A 15,905-nucleotide genomic window follows, 5' to 3' on the forward strand; every position below is an offset into this window, starting at 1 on the left:
GACAACTAATCGAACAAGATGACAGACATGTATTAAAACTCGGACCATAATAGCAAAAAGAAGCAGAATGACAGCAAAGATCAACGCACAAGGACAGGTAAAAAAAAAAAAGGCAGATATAATGTTTAAGTCACTAAGAGAGGTTTATTTATTTATTTTTTTAATATATGGCACATAATATAATGACTTAAACTACTCCAACAGTTCATTCTCCCTCATGTCTGGATAAGAGTCTTCCTGCTTTAAGTGCTGAGTTCGTGTGCAAGCATCAGAGCTGTCCTCTCATTAGAGTTTAGAAACAAGTCGTCATTAAAGCACACAAGAGACCATCACAATTCAAAGACCAGGTATGCAGACAGTTTGTGAATGAACAGTTCAAGAGGCACATTTTGAACTACTTTGTTGTGAAATTGCAAAAACTATTAGCTAAGGGAAATTGAGCCAGAAATATGTGGAGGGGGGAAATGGAGTATGAGGAGATTATATTATGTAGGAGGCTATACTAGGGGGGGCAGACAAAACTCCTGTGTTTAAAAACCAGGACATGGAAAATGAAACATGCTGCAGCCACTATTACATAACACCATACTAACAAACAGTTCATTCATTCCCATACTGAGCTCTATCTTGCCAGGTTTTCCTGCATTTTGCGGGCTGTAGTCAGTACTGCCAGCATGTTGACTTTATCTCCAAACTCCTTCTCGCGGTGCTCCAGTAGAATACCCTTAAGGGGGGAAAAATACAATCTTAAGTTTTAAAACATTGTGAAACATTTAGAAAATACTGATTGATAAAGTGGCAGTCTACCTGATCTCCTGGACCAATGACAAAGACTCCACCCAGGACAAGTCCTTCACCTTTTATGTTACCCCTGAAGCCCCTCCTGTAGGCCCGCCAGATGTTCCTCCAGACGCCAATACGCAGAAATATGGAGAAACACATCCACCTCAGTTGAGGGCCGTAGAAATGTCTCTATGAGGGCAACATTAGCAGCTTATGTTATGTAACCCTGCATGTTTCTTTTAATTGTTATAAGCCATGTGTAGGCAAGCAGACCTTCTGATCCAGGTACACCTTCCCAGTGAAGTACTTCTTGAAACAGTCCAACTCCTTGCCGATGTTTTCTTTCACCACAGCAAACAGAGGGACTTCAAGGTCCAGCAGCTGAGACTTCAGAGAGGAAAGCTCAGTAGCCTCCTGGAGAGGGAAGTAAAAGTAAGAAAAGCATGAATTGCAGAAAACTAGTTTGGTGGAAATGTTACACATGTACGTAGAAATATGCTATCTCATACCTCTCTGCACAATAATCATCCAGGTCGACGCACAACCATGACTACAGCTCCAGTCTTCTCCCACAGAGTTTTGGCCTTGTATCGCTCATGGACTGAAAAAATGAGAGCGAGTAAGAAGAAATCCACGATCCCAGACTTAAAAACTGATTTTATAAATGTATGAAGAATCTTCTTCTTTTTCTGATATTCTTTATTTAAAGCTTTCTCGATTCCAAGGGTGGATTTATGTAACAATCGATTCATAGATTCATAACCTCTAAAAATCTAGTTTTTGGGCTAATCACTTACTCCCTGCTAAGTGCTAAGGCTAGCTTTTTAACTCATGCCAAATCGAGCTGCAAGAAATTTAGCCAGTCTCACAGATGACTGGAGTAGATCCTAAATGATGCACTAATTCAAAAATAATCGTTAAATCATGGCACCAGAAACAATTAAATCGTTACCCCAAGAATCGAAATCGATTTGTGTGACACCCAAAGATAACCAGCATTCATAGTTACAATCACATTTTTCCAGCTAAGAGTTTGTCGGTTCATTTATTTACTGTTCAAAATATTTTCAGTTATATTTTTTACCAGTCTCTTCTTAAAGGGATACTTCACCCATTTGCATGAAGCTTTGTATCATTAGAAACATGATAGTAGTGTTGAATGGCCTGGAAGTTTTCTTCATGTGATGCAATACGACGCTTTTTGCATCACATGAAGAAAACTTTCAAGCAAAGAAAAACACATTTTTCTCGTCTCAGGGCAAAATGAGGGTTGGATTCACGACCATTCAACACTACTGCCATGTTTCTAATGATACAAAGCTTCATGCAAATGGGTGAAGTATCCCTTTAAATTTTCATTTGCACATTTGTTTTTTGTTTTCTGACTCACCTCCTCCAGTGGTCCTTAGCTCTGTCTCCTCCAGCACTTCTAAGTTGGCCCATGCTGGTTTGGTCTGGAACCAGTCTGTGAAGGAGTTCATGAGCTCTGCAACAAACAGGCTCACCGCCTTCAGGACCGTAGTCACAGTCGCCATGACCCTGAACCTGCTCCACTGGCCACCTGCAGAGAAAACATGTTACCGGTAATTCAATTGTTTCAGATTTTTATTGAAGAAGATTTTAGCCCACTCCTGCAACACCTTTGAATCTATTTATTTGGCTTAGTGAATCTGGAAAAGGAGCGTTTTTCTTGCATTTTAAAGTAATTGTTTACAAATCAGGAATGCTGTGTTCCTTGTGATTATTCTGCACTCATTCAGACATTGATTGGATTAACAACTTGGATAAAGTCCCCATATTAAGAAAAGAACACATATCAATACACTGAAATTGTCAAATGACCTAATGTTAAACCCCAAGTTTTAAAATGCAATAAGTTAAAAAAAAGTTTACAATGAGCTGAAACTCACCACAATGTGCCGCTCTGCTAACAGGGAGGAATCTGATGTTTTCTAGCAGCCCCTTAAGCCCTCTGAGTCTGAGATCAGTCCAATCACAGTGAAAGCCTTGCTTATGTGAACGTAACACTAGAGGAATTCTTCAAAGACTTGTGTGAAACAAGGCTCACACTAAGCTGAATGTTTGTGCCAGGTTATGCATGGTGCAGAGTGAGAAGCACTAATCAAAGAACAGTGCCTACACATTTTATTTGGTATACAGGTTATGTTGCACACTAAGTTTTACATTGCAATGTTTTGATTTCAAACTTTTTGTTGCAAGTGCGCAGATCTATCTTTTCTTCTGTTGGCATACACAAATAAAATTTTTTATTTATATATATATATAAAAATTATAAGAAGAATATAAGCATCTGAAAATAAGTGTTTTAGACCAAGTGTCTTCACCAATCCAGTGTCCTGAATCTTTTGTCATAGTAAATGAACACAGTTGAAATTTTGTACTTACACTTCTTTAATGTCCACATGTCAGTGGAAAACTAAGAAATCTTTGTGTAAGTTTTGGCTTTGTATTGTCATTTTAGGTCTCTAGCTGCAAAGGCCCTGACATCGTGTTTCATTTGTCGTGACTCAGAACAACACTGCTCCCTACTGGAGGTGAGTGTCATTACAGCTTAGATAGTTCAGATTTTTCTTCTTTGCTCGTTCACAAATTCACAGAACATAGTACTATATAAAAAGGGACATAAAAAATGACTGAAAGATTTGCATAAACATACCAGGACTCAAAATGAAGACTTTAAACTGTTTTGTCAGCGCTGAAAAAGACAGATAGTCCGGTGTCCGGTTTCACAGGCTAAGACCTACATTTTGTGTTAGTTTCGGCTTGAAAAACGTTCTGGTACAACTTTGCTAACTACCAATGTGCATGAGGAATAAAAAGGCTTGAAGAGGTAAAAAAGCTCCAGCAACACTTGCAGTATGAAGATTCAGCTTGTTGCCTCTGGCCTTCATCAGGGTCATCTGCTTGAAAAATACTCACATGATTGATTGTTTAACAAAGTAGTTGCATATTATTTTTGGCCATATCTATTTCTTTTGAACATTTAAAACCACGCCTTGTTGACTTAAATATATCTTAATTTCAAACAAACAGAAAAACTACAGGCCATCTGCAGTACACCAATAGTTGTTCATGATTATAGATCAGATAGCTTTTGTATTTATTGCTGCCCGCATTGTTTAATAATAGTAGCTGAAACAAAACCCCTTAAATACAACCTACTACTAATGTTTACAGACTGTGAGAGAAGATGCATATGTAATCTCTGGGCCATATAAGGTCAATTAGGATATATTTTGTTTCCTTGTATTGAGAGTTGATTCTAGGGGTGTGTCCTGATTTATTTATACAAACTCGGGATGACATAAGATAGAAATGTTTGTATAATACAATAGATAATTGTCGTCACTCAAAGTGCTTCATATCATTATTTCATTGCCTTATTATATGACCCTTTTACTGCCACTTCAATTAGAGATATGAACTTCATAAGAGGAGCCATTGATAAAAGGAGAGCCCGACCCTGTGAGGTGTATTCGGGGGGGTTCAGTGTGCTTGGAATATGAGCGTCAATGGAGTAAACATACACTACCTCTTTCTCCGTGACTCAGTTTCAGAGTTTTATTGCTTTGAAATGTGTCTCTTTCCTACAGAGTATCATTGACAGACAGGTGGAGTGAATAGTTTGTAGTTTGGTTATATTTCACTCATTGGTGGCAGCTTCACACAGGAATGTGCTGATGGTCCAAAATGTGCTGGAAGAGAGGTGGGATAGGATGACACTTCACAACCAGCTGCTGCGCTCTCTCTGGCTGTTTAGCCTGACCATGTGTCGGGTCGTGTGGGGGTGACACAGTCTGTCTTGAAGCTTGTGTTTGTATGTAAACCAGGCCAAGACAAACGTGATGTCCTTTCTCCCCCAAAATCTTTTATTCCAAAAGGTTTTCACTTCATATTATTTCCTTGTCTCAAAAATAATCTAGAATATTAAATGTACTGTAAAAATGTGCTAGTCGGGTTGTAGGTTCAAATAAGGTCCTAGGTTTTATCAGTCTGTTTTACTGCTGGCATTCACAAACACACACTGCACAACACCTACACACACACACACACACACACACAAACAGAGAACGCTCTCTTCTTGGAGCTACACTGCTCCTGTTGGGAGTGTGCAGAAAAGGCAGCCAATCAGAGCTATAGATTTGCACCCCACCTCCTGTGCTGTGCTTTCACTTGCATGTATTGGTTGAGATGTTTTATTCCTATTGCTAAAGCCTATCAGTGCAAAGTGGACAGTATAGAAAGAAAGATGGGAATGTGATAGTTATTACAGTCAAAGTCTATATTAGAAGATAGTCCTGGTTTTTGGGTCCTTTTTAAAACATGCACAATTTTTTTTATTGCAAAGAGAGAATGACAAAACTTTTTTTGCGCTGCCTTTATGTTAAAAAAAAAAAAGTCCTTGAATTTAGAATAAGCTACTTGATTATTTTACAAACAGTTTACATATCACAAATACAGAAACAATAAAACAATAAACCAAAACATGAAAACAGCAGGAAATGACGATAACACAGAGAACCAACTGAGGCTATAAAGTCTTATAAAACACAGAGCACAAACACTGATAAAAATAACAATAAACATCTAATAAATCAGTGGTAATGACAGACTGTTAATGAGATTATTAACTATTTATTGTCATCTTATTTCTTATATAACAAATTTACTACACTTATCTGACCACAATCTCTAACCTGCCATAAAAATTCATGACTGGCAAAATCCAACATATTCTGCCTACTCTGATCAACATCCAGATGAAACTGGTTGGTGACCAGACGAGCTCAGAGCACAAAGTGAGAGGAGCCGCGAAGGTAAACCGCGCGTCCTTGAACCTGGGGAAAGACAAACAGGTGTTAACAGCCTGTGAGGCAGCCAGGGTTCATTTATCTCATCCTGTTCTGTCAAGTTTGAGTCTGATTCCCTTCTAACTCAGAAGTGACCAGAGAGTCCTGACCTCGAGTTTTTTAACATTTCGAGAAAAGCAATGGAGGTCAATATGACACATATTTCATTCAGCCAATCACACAGAAGGTGGAGACTAACATTTTGCTGTCTGATTTGTGATCGGTTCCACCAAAAAGACTTTGTGGTGTTTAGGGTTTGTGTCTAATTCTCTGCATTTTACGGATTTCTTTGCCCTCTGACACATTAGTTTGAAGGTAATTGACAGCATGCTCTACTTGATAAGAAATTTGAACGATTTGAAATAACTTGAAGAAACCCTCCTTTGTAGCAACACAAAGGTCATCAGGCCTTTATCGTTTTACTTTTCATCTTCTTGGGGGCCCAGCGGCTCTGTGGATGAAAGTTCAATAGGGTTTAAACTTTATCTTGACTGTGTCCTTAGAAGGTTTCATAAATCTATGTCTGCTTACTGATCCTTTGGCCTTTAGAGTTGCACCAATAACCTCCATTTCCTCTAAACCTATAGAAATGTGCAAATCTATTCCTCTTCAGTCTATTCAACTGTGTAGTCCTTCTTCTCATCCCAATATTGAACAGTGTTATCATACAAAGCAGGTTCCCAATTTTTTCCTCCACAAGAGCAAAGTTATCTGTGTGCCATTGACTGTTTATCTCAAGTGATGACACACCTGTTTGACACACAAGTCCTTACATCTGGTGAAGTGTTTGGAAAACCACTGTCCCCGTTTGTTTATTAGAGCCACTGGGTTAAAGTTATTCAGAATAAAGAACATCTCATACGGATCAAAATAGTGTTTTGCATGCTGACAGTTTGACCTCCATGTGATATGTGGTGCACACAGAGGTCAGATTTCTTATCCGAGCAGTCGGTGCTTAAGAGAGCAGAAATCATGAAGTTACACATTGACAGTATAATATATTTAAGAAGAAGAGAGTAGCCTATGTATGATGTAAAAACTCTGATAGCCGTTATCTTATAACCAGAATGATCTTGTTGACGTTAAAAAACACCCATGGTCAGTCATTAACAGATGTTTGGAGCCAAAACACACAAACTTCAGATAGAGTTAACGTTTGCACACGTAACGTAAAGTGTGGTGTATTTGGTGTTTTCCTCCTGGCACACGCTTCCAGGACAAAACAAACAGCTGTGTATCATTAAAAGGTGCACATTGTGCTATCTCTTCTCTTTTGTAATCTATAGTTAATCTAGTTAATGCTAGTTTCATTTGTCTCTGTTTTCTCTATGTAGAACTGGGTTGTTTCTAAAACTTACGTGTGCCAATCAAAGGTACAACTCAAAGTGCCAGAAACAAATACAAAGGACTCAGGAACTAAGGGACCTATACTCCCAGTGGCAAAAGCTAAAACAAATGATGGTTGTAAAACAGAAATTATCAAATACTGTAAAACTATTTATTTAGATTTATTTGGAAATAACTGCTCATTCCTTTTAGCTAACTATTTTTAACTGCCCATGCGTTTTAGGGTAGCCTTTTCAACTGTTTCTTTATTTCTTTTCTTTACATTTTTTATCAATTACGTTTTAGCAATCAATTGTTTCTATTCTAACTGCAGCTCAGCCAACCATAAAATGTTTCTCCATGGCTAAAGATGACTATTTGAAGTATCGTACATATTTTTAAGTGTATATATCTATTAGCTTACTATTTTAAAGGTTTCCTTGTTGCATTAGCTTAATATTTCCACTGCTCACTTCCACTGTAATTTATTTCAGGCTAATAAATTGCTGCTAAAATCTCTTTAGTTTAGACTATAGGCTAAGGGGGAACATATTTTTGCTAATGATTGGAAATGTTAGATGTCAGCTGTTTTTCATCTATACATGAGAACACATTTGAATATTAACAGTGAACAAAGTGCATCAACCAAAGGTCTAAAAGATTCAGTAGTCTATGGCATACCAAAGAGAAGATGCACTGACTGAATTTCAGTAATGAAGACTCCCTACATTTTTGTAAAATTAGGAAAGAAAGGAGATGTACCACAACTCTGTACATTAGCTCTATATGGTGGGTTTAAACAATCAAGGAAGTGTTGTATTTTAGTCACTGTTAAGAGCTCATTATCTCCTCTGTTTATGCTACAATAAGCAGAGGTTTGCCCGTCTCTCACTGTCTACAGAGCTTGTGCCATATGAAAGGGTACAGCATCAGTGTCTGTGTGCGGGTCACGGTCCCATTGTTTCTCCAGGTGTTTGCGCATGCACATAAAGCATGTTTTTGTTGCATCACCTGTAGCTACAAAGAACAGCCCCATACATGATTTTCAGTATTAAAAACACAGATGCAGTAAGCTACATGACACAACTTTATTAAACAGTTAACTGTCTGCTTCAAAACAAATCATTTGCAGTGATGGAAAGAAGCTTAAACCAACAATAATATGTATTGAACAATAAACTATTACTTCAGTACGTTTTACAGATAAGTATTTTGCAGTCACAGCATATTTTTACATACAAAACACTGGTTGAATTTAACAAATTACTACCACTGTTAGTTAACAACAACCCCATAAAAACATACACTTTCTTAAAGTTTATTATGAATTGTTACATCTCTACATATTTTACATTCACAGATCTTTGCTTTGGTTCGTTTAAAATGCTCAGCAAGTGTTATCTTTGGTCTTTAACCACTGTTGAACTCACTTGGTTTGCATGTTGTGTAATGTAAACAGCAGTCGTTGCATCGTTTCAAAAGTTGACACAAATTATCCTTTCACTCTTTGTTAATAGGTAGCGTTGTCGCACTGCTATGACGGGAGAGGGAGACCCACATTAAAGATCACCCTGCTCTCATTCATAAAGCATCACACCTTGAGGCAAAGCTTACAATCACAGAGGTGGGGACCATAAACATACACAAGAATTGTACAGCACACAAGGGGTTAACAAGCTGTTTCCACACACTGAAACACCCTCCCATCATCCACTCCCCCTGAAATGGACTGTCCCATGGATTCACATGACGTGTGTGTGTGTGTGTGCGCGTGCATGCGCGTGTGTGCGTGTGTGTGTGTGTGCGTGCGTGCGTGTGTTCTCTTAGCCATATATATTGGCCCATGTGGACACAGACGTGGTGTTTAGAAGGATAGACTTTGTATTGGCTGCAGGGCTGTTGGCTTCTCTTTCTTCATTTCTATCTCAAGAGAACCAGCAGGAATATAAAGCAGCCTTTAGATCTCTCTGGACTGTGTCTTTGTGGGAACTGAGGAACCTTTTCTTCCTGAAAGTACTCTGTACCTGGCCCTGTAGAAAACATGAGTGATCTGCTGGACGATGGCTCTTTCATGTTTACATCGGAGTCCGTAGGAGAGGGACATCCAGGTAAGTGTTTTATGATCAACTTTAGCTACATGTGTGTGACACTTGGTCTTTAGACTATTTTGGAAATAAGATTTATTTTATAGGTTTGACTTCAAGATATATTGCAACTTTCTAAACAATCTGTTGCCAAAAACATCCAATTCCAACAACCTATCTGTACCTCTTTCTTATCTTTACACGAAGAATAAAGCAACATTGCTACTTAAGCACAGTGTAACTTTGCAGAAAGAAAATCATCCAAAGAACAAACTTTTATGAAGTTTTACTTTATGTCTGCTATAACTCCACAGCGCTGTGTATTTACTCCCCAAGCGTGGTTGGTATTCCATTCACAGCAACATGTGTTTACTGCTCCTCACTCTCACTTCTGGGCTTCAGAGTGTGAATGTGTGTGTGTGTGTGTGTGTGTGTGTGTGTGTGTCAGTGTGGTGTGTGCATATGTGTGTGTGATGGGTATAAGGTTGCATGCTGGCGAAAAAGTGATCTACAAAAGAGAGTGCAGAGGGACGTGTGGGCTCTATGCAAGCTGTTACTATTTATGATTTTCAGGGTCAAAAATTGGGATATCAACTTCATGATAGAAATACAACAATATAATGTAAATGCATGCAAACTAATGCTACCTTATCTTAAAGCTTTCACACAATCAAAGAGGAAGTAGCAGTAAACATTTAAACAGGGTTTAAAATATCTTGGTTAAACTTAATCCTCCTCCTATCGGCACACAAGGGTGGTGAATGGTGGATGAAAATTACTAAGACAATAAGTGAAATTAAAAATGTGTCCTGTCACTGAGAAGCACGCCCCTTAATAAATCATTCATCAAATTTCCAAATAAGGAGACACACAGTTAAGGAAGCCCAGGTGTTGAAAGCCGACCTAATGATAACAGTTAATATTGTGTCCTCTACCCTCTGTGCTTCTGCCTTTGGAGCCTTCCTCCCCTCTCCCCTCTTGTCAGTGTGTTGTAATCCTTCAACTAATATGTCACCTTGCAAAGTCCCCTGGTTCCGAATCAATAAATCAGTAACCTCTGCAGAGTGAGCAAGTCCAGTGCAGATTTGTAGCACAGAATGTGACACAATGGTCAAAAATAAATAATGATTTCAGACTTAAAGATTAAAAAACAGTACGATACAAAAGTAGAAAACTGGCAACACGTGAACTAAATGAAAGGAAATGAAAGAGGACGAAATTAAATTTGAAAAACCTTTTCTGAAAAGGGGGTCAACCTGTCAAAGCCAACAATTTCCATGCTGTCAAGAAGAGAGATGGCTTAATTTCCTAGAGATTGGTGTGTTTTTGTTTATTACGTTATTATTATTTTACCAGAAGAAGGCAAAGCTGCCAGTTCAAATGTCTCCACGTTATGTTCCTTATTACTTTATTGTTGAGCGGGAGATTTTTGTTCAAAGGAAATCTTGATTTCTAATAGATGACAGGGTAGTCTCTACAGGAGGATCAAACTTCGAGAAAAACAACAGTATGCACTTATAAAGAGGTGCCTGGCCTTGACAGAAGGCTGCAGCGCTCACCCTTTGATTTGATAACACACCTGCAGTCTGGTCTATTCCCACTGATAGCAGGATAAGAGTCGAACAGATAAATAGTCCTACAGGCGCACTTCAACATTTAATATTGGTATTTTCGCTCCACCTCTGAGAGATCGTGTTCAAACTCAATATCGGGGTTCACAGTGAACAGCCACACAGCCAGATGTTGATGTTGTTTCTGATGTAACCTGTGAGTTATATTGCTTCAGCAGGATGCCAAAGTGATGAATAGAGTTTGTGAGGCATTGTCCTGCTGCTGCACTCAAAACCAGCTGATACAAACAAATCCAACACACACACACACACACACACAAACGCAAACACACACACTGATATTTGACATAGAAATTTACATACAAGGGTTTAACCCTTCAACGAAAGTTAGACTTTTAAATGAAAATATCCTTTTGGTTCATTTAAAAGCTTGAAAATCCTCCATTAATGAAGCTACAAACATAGTTTATTATATCATTTCTGTCCCAGCTGTTTCAATCAAACAGGCCTTAAAATCGTATAGCAACTACAAAGTCATACAAAGGATTTGTGACCTGAATCTAAACTGCTGTTGCTGCCCAACAGATAAAATCTGTGACCAGATCAGTGATGCTGTCCTGGATGCCCACCTGAAGCAGGACCCAGACGCTAAAGTGGCCTGTGGTGAGGAAACTAAAATTCTGATCATTTCATGTTGTTATTGTTGTCACACTGAAAGTGTCAAAGTGTAGAGATGTTTATTATTCCATGATTATCATGAACGTGAATATTGACTTCTGAAAGTCACAAGATGACAGCTTGCTGGGGGAAACCCTGTGACCCTCCATGTTGTTTTTTCAGCTAGTTTCCAAGAAATGGAAGTCCAAAGGTAATCCTAAGGTTTTAGCTTGAGCCACAGATGATTGAAAATGTTCAACATGTTTTTTTAGAAACGGTGTGTAAGACGGGTATGGTGCTGCTCTGTGGGGAGATCACATCTAGAGCCAATGTGGACTACCAGAAGGTGGTGAGGGAAACCATTAAACACATCGGCTATGACAACTCGGATAAAGGTGTGTGTGGGGGGGGATCCTAAAAATCAACAGAAATGGTGGTAATATATGTGTGTTGTTTAACTGTTTTCTGTCTCTCTGCTTTACTTTCCCTCTGCAGGTTTTGACTACAAGACGTGCAATGTGCTGGTGGCTCTGGAGCAGCAGAGTCCGGACATTGCTCAGGGAGTCCACGTTGATAGACGGGAGGAGGACATTGGAGCTGGAGATCAGGTGGGACTGTCGCAACAGGGCAGAGTGTCCTTTGGCTCAAGTGATAGTAACATAAGTTAAACATCACAGTTTGTTCATGTTGCTCTGATGTCATTTGCACAGTTTGCAACTTTCTGTTTCAGTTCTGTGTCTCCTTCTCTGCAGGGTCTGATGTTTGGCTACGCCACAGACGAGACGGAGGAGTGCATGCCTCTCACCATCGTCTTAGCCCACAAACTCAACTCAAAGATGGCCGAGCTCAGACGTAGCGGCATCGTTTCCTGGCTGCGCCCCGACTCTAAAACACAGGTGAGGATCTCTGCTGATGTTTCCCAGAAGCTTCATCTTCATCAGTTTTACTGACAACTGAAAAAAAGACATCAAGACACATCAACACTTGATACTTTAAGAAGACGTATCTCCTTATGCAAAATTAATAGACATTTGATTGATTATTTTCGCTGACTGCCCCTCTGTGATATAAGGTGTAGAAGCTCTAAGGCCTGTAGGTTGTTGGAATATCTTGGTATTTGATCACAAAACTTACCGTGTATTTTATTTTACGAGGAAGAAAAAAATCTCATTGAGGTTAAAACTGTATATTTTTTAAAATAACTCTTCACTTTGTTGTCCTTCCATCAGGTGACTGTACATTATGAACAGAAGGACGGAGCTGTGATCCCCAAGAGAGTTCACACCATCGTGATCTCTGTGCAGCACGACGACGTCATCACTTTGGAGGAGCAGAAGGCGGTCCTCAAAGAGAAGGTAGAGCTCTCAGGAGCACGCCTACCTGGACTTAGACATGCATGTCGCTTCAGTGATTAAAATGCTTTCATTTGCATTGATTTGACCAGGTGATCAAAGCCGTGGTTCCTGCTAAATATCTGGACGACAAGACCATCTACCACCTTCAGCCGAGTGGTCGCTTCGTCATTGGAGGACCCCAGGTGACTGTCCAGCACAAACTGCTTGTTGAATCGAGAAAAAGTCAGTATGGCACAACATTTGCTCATGCCCAATCTTTGTATGTGTCTCAGGGTGATGCTGGTGTGACAGGCAGGAAGATTATTGTAGACACATATGGAGGTTGGGGAGCTCACGGGGGCGGAGCGTTTTCCGGTAAAGATTTCTCAAAGGTCGACCGCTCTGCTGCCTACGCCGCTCGCTGGGTAGCCAAGTCCCTAGTCCAAGCCAAACTGTGCAGGAGAGTTCTGGTTCAGGTAGGTGTACAGTCTCATTCATTAACCATATTGTGCTACAAGGAGATGACCAGTGTTTGGAGCATAAATATGAACTGATGATAACATTTCTATCTATCTGTTTGTGTGTGTTGCAGGTGTCCTATGCTATCGGAGTGGCCCATCCTCTCTCCATCTCCTTGTTCACCTACGGTTCCTCCAAGAAAACAGAGTCAGAGCTGCTGCACATTGTCAACAAGAACTTTGATCTGAGGCCAGGAGTTATTGTCAGGTAAACATGATTTTATGACGTTTGTATCTCAAATGTACAGGACAAAGATAAGACGGCTTTGTGTAGTATAGTTTAAGAGATTATGACACTGTACTATAGGCCTGAGTAAAAATTAAAAAAAATGCCTTAGTAATTGAGGACATGATGAACGTTTTTGACTTATGTTTCAGAGTAGTCTGATGAGATTTATTTTGGTGTCTGTACAAATTAGAAAATCTCTGCAACATTAGAGTAGCCTGTGTGCTGTGTTCCTGTTTCCTACCACAAAGGGGCACCAAAGTAAAACATTGTTGAATTGTACATCATCCACATTTCCGATCAAAGTGCCATAAATGTTTGGTTCTCAGAGCTTCTTCTTTTCACTAATGATGTAACAACATTTACGCTGTACTAAGCCAAAGGTTATGGTTGCTGTTAGGTCCTCTCTCCCCGCTCATTGTGCTTTAATTCTGTATCCTCCTCAGGGAACTGAGACTGAAGCGGCCGATCTACCAGGAGACAGCTTCTTACGGCCACTTCGGCCGATCAGAGTTTACTTGGGAGCAGCCCAAAAAGCTTGTCTACTAAATACTCCACCGGCTCGTCCTAATCGACTCACCTGGATGCTGAATGAGATGCCTCCACACAGGCTACAACCAGCCAGCTCCATCTTTTGATTGGACATTTTTATATGATAGGAAGATTAAGCCAAAGTAAGGGCTATGTCACCATTAAAGAGGTGAGAAGGTCATAATTTGCATCTGATGGACATAAAGGGACACTGCAGAAGACATCTCAGAAACAAATTACTCATTGTACAAAACTATTGGTGCTTCACAAATAGTCATACAGTCACTAGTTAAACATACTACCTGATAGCTTAAAGGTGCAACACTGCGATTACAATCCTTTCTTTTTTTTTATCTCAGAGCTGTGATAGTTCCTCTGTTAGACCAGCACAATGAAAACAAACAACCTCTGTGTTTTTTTAAACAACAGTACTTCTGTCCCAGGGGTCATTCCTGTGTTCCCAGGGATCTATGAGCGATTGATTTGGACTTTCTTTATGGTTTAAAATGCAGAAGAACAGAGGGAGATGGATGTTTTAAATAAAGTTTGTACTGTAAAAATCAATTAAGAGGTGGATTTCATCAAGATGATTTCAGAAAGGACACCAAATATAAAAAAGAAGGAAACATATCATTTCTTCTCTTATTATAAATGTTATTGTGGAGAACATTAGTGGACCCTGGGAACAAAGACATGGTTGTGTTTTTTTACTCAAATGACTGTATGAAGTGTAATTATTGCTTAACCAAAGATTTGGCTTCGGAAGACAACTTTATAGTTTTGGACATGACTGTGACTACGTGTTACTTTGTAATGTATGCGTTAGGCAGCTGTTTGCCAACGATCAGAAGACAGGTCATTAAAACCCTTGTAAGCATATGTTACAACTCATCAACTCCACATGGTCTTATGTTGTCATATCGCTCTTCTTGTTCCATCATAATGGAAGCAATGTTTAATTTGACTATCATGTGAGTTTTATTGGCCACAGCTCATCTAGCGGCTTATTGTGAATAATTAATAATATATTTTCCTTTTTTACCTGCAGTCCTGCAGCTGTGACTAAGTCTCTATATGTGACTGAGTTAGAGGTGCACCAATAGTACAAAATCAGGACAGAAACCAATGTATGAAATCATTTAGCTGAGTGCAGAATCTGATCTTGATGTTTTTATGATTACTTTTTCACTTTGTGTCTGTTTTTCTAACGAGCTACGAGCGAATATTTTGAAATTATCGTGAGTATTCTCCTCTCATGAAATGTCACTGGAACATTTCTTGAAAACTGTGTTTTGCTGATTTAACCCGGAGGCGTTGAAAGACTGACACACTGCCAACATTTTCTCTTACGTTTGACCCTAAAAACAAATCACAGTTCGTATCGGCCGTTATGTTCACTTGGTAGATTGGTGCGTCCCTAGACTGAAAACTCGATGTCTTAATTCTGATTTCGCTCTGAATCCCTCTCTTCTCTTTGCTAGCTGCTGGGACTAAAGTATAAGTGGACCACACCGATGTCTTACAAATGTTGCATTACAACATTAAGATGCTATATCAATGCTGTGATTGTATATTGTCTGATCTTTGTATACCTTTTAGATTTTCAGCTGGTTTGATGCTTTCTTTATCTAAAATCATTTCAGATTTCCGTCATGTTCCACAGCATATTTATATGACGTCCTTCTCCGTGCATTTCAAGTTCACATGGGACCGAACTTACAGGGCATTTTAAGACAGCTCAGTTTCAAAGCATTGCCCTCTCAAAAACACTTTTTAATGCATGTAGGATCTGTGAACAGTCGTCACACTTCATGTCTGTAGAGGTGTTGGGACTTTGTGGTGGACGCTTCATCTACAGCCCACATTGTTTTTTGTAAGAGACGTTTTCCTCTATTTAATGTGTCGATCTCTGTCATGTGCTGTCAAATTGACTTCCAGAGAAAGTGGACAATGTAAATAATTAAACAATAAAGAAAATCTGAAATATATAACCAGTTGTCTGCT

General features: G+C 39.3%; 1 protein-coding gene and 1 pseudogene across 4 annotated transcripts; one reads left to right on the top strand and one right to left on the bottom strand.

The window, feature by feature from the left end:
• Positions 1 to 17: 17 nt before the first annotated feature.
• Positions 18 to 15,892, top strand: mat1a (methionine adenosyltransferase 1A; the record flags this gene model as incomplete). Of its 3 annotated transcripts, XM_079362940.1 has the most annotated exons (15): positions 18 to 97; positions 1,137 to 1,215; positions 1,316 to 1,402; positions 3,266 to 3,338; positions 8,498 to 8,604; positions 9,017 to 9,088; positions 11,221 to 11,298; positions 11,565 to 11,687; positions 11,788 to 11,900; positions 12,045 to 12,188; positions 12,522 to 12,647; positions 12,737 to 12,829; positions 12,920 to 13,102; positions 13,219 to 13,352; positions 13,817 to 15,892. In XM_079362940.1, the coding sequence occupies exons 6-15, from the start codon at positions 9,022 to 9,024 to the stop codon at positions 13,917 to 13,919; spliced, it is 1,164 nt and encodes a 387-aa protein (XP_079219066.1). In that variant the 5' UTR covers positions 18 to 97; positions 1,137 to 1,215; positions 1,316 to 1,402; positions 3,266 to 3,338; positions 8,498 to 8,604; positions 9,017 to 9,021. The 3 variants fall into 3 exon arrangements, with proteins under 3 accessions (XP_079219066.1, XP_079219065.1, XP_079219067.1); XM_079362939.1 differs by lacking the exons at positions 18 to 97; positions 1,137 to 1,215; positions 1,316 to 1,402; positions 3,266 to 3,338; positions 8,498 to 8,604 and having other exon boundaries at positions 8,611 to 9,088; XM_079362941.1 differs by lacking the exons at positions 18 to 97; positions 1,137 to 1,215; positions 1,316 to 1,402; ... (1 more) ...; positions 8,498 to 8,604; positions 13,817 to 15,892 and having other exon boundaries at positions 8,808 to 9,088; positions 13,219 to 13,356.
• On the bottom strand, positions 147 to 2,995 carry LOC306836054 (peroxiredoxin-like 2A; annotated as a pseudogene). Its single transcript, XR_013781759.1, has 6 exons — positions 2,694 to 2,995; positions 2,174 to 2,344; positions 1,293 to 1,384; positions 1,057 to 1,197; positions 808 to 972; positions 147 to 724 (listed from the first exon to the last, which is right to left on the bottom strand). The product of XR_013781759.1 is annotated as a peroxiredoxin-like 2A (transcript).
• Positions 15,893 to 15,905: the final 13 nt, after the last annotated feature.

The sequence above is a fragment of the Symphodus melops genome (assembly GCF_947650265.1).
Source record: "Symphodus melops genome assembly, chromosome: 15".
NCBI classification, from domain to species: domain Eukaryota; kingdom Metazoa; phylum Chordata; class Actinopteri; order Labriformes; family Labridae; genus Symphodus; species Symphodus melops.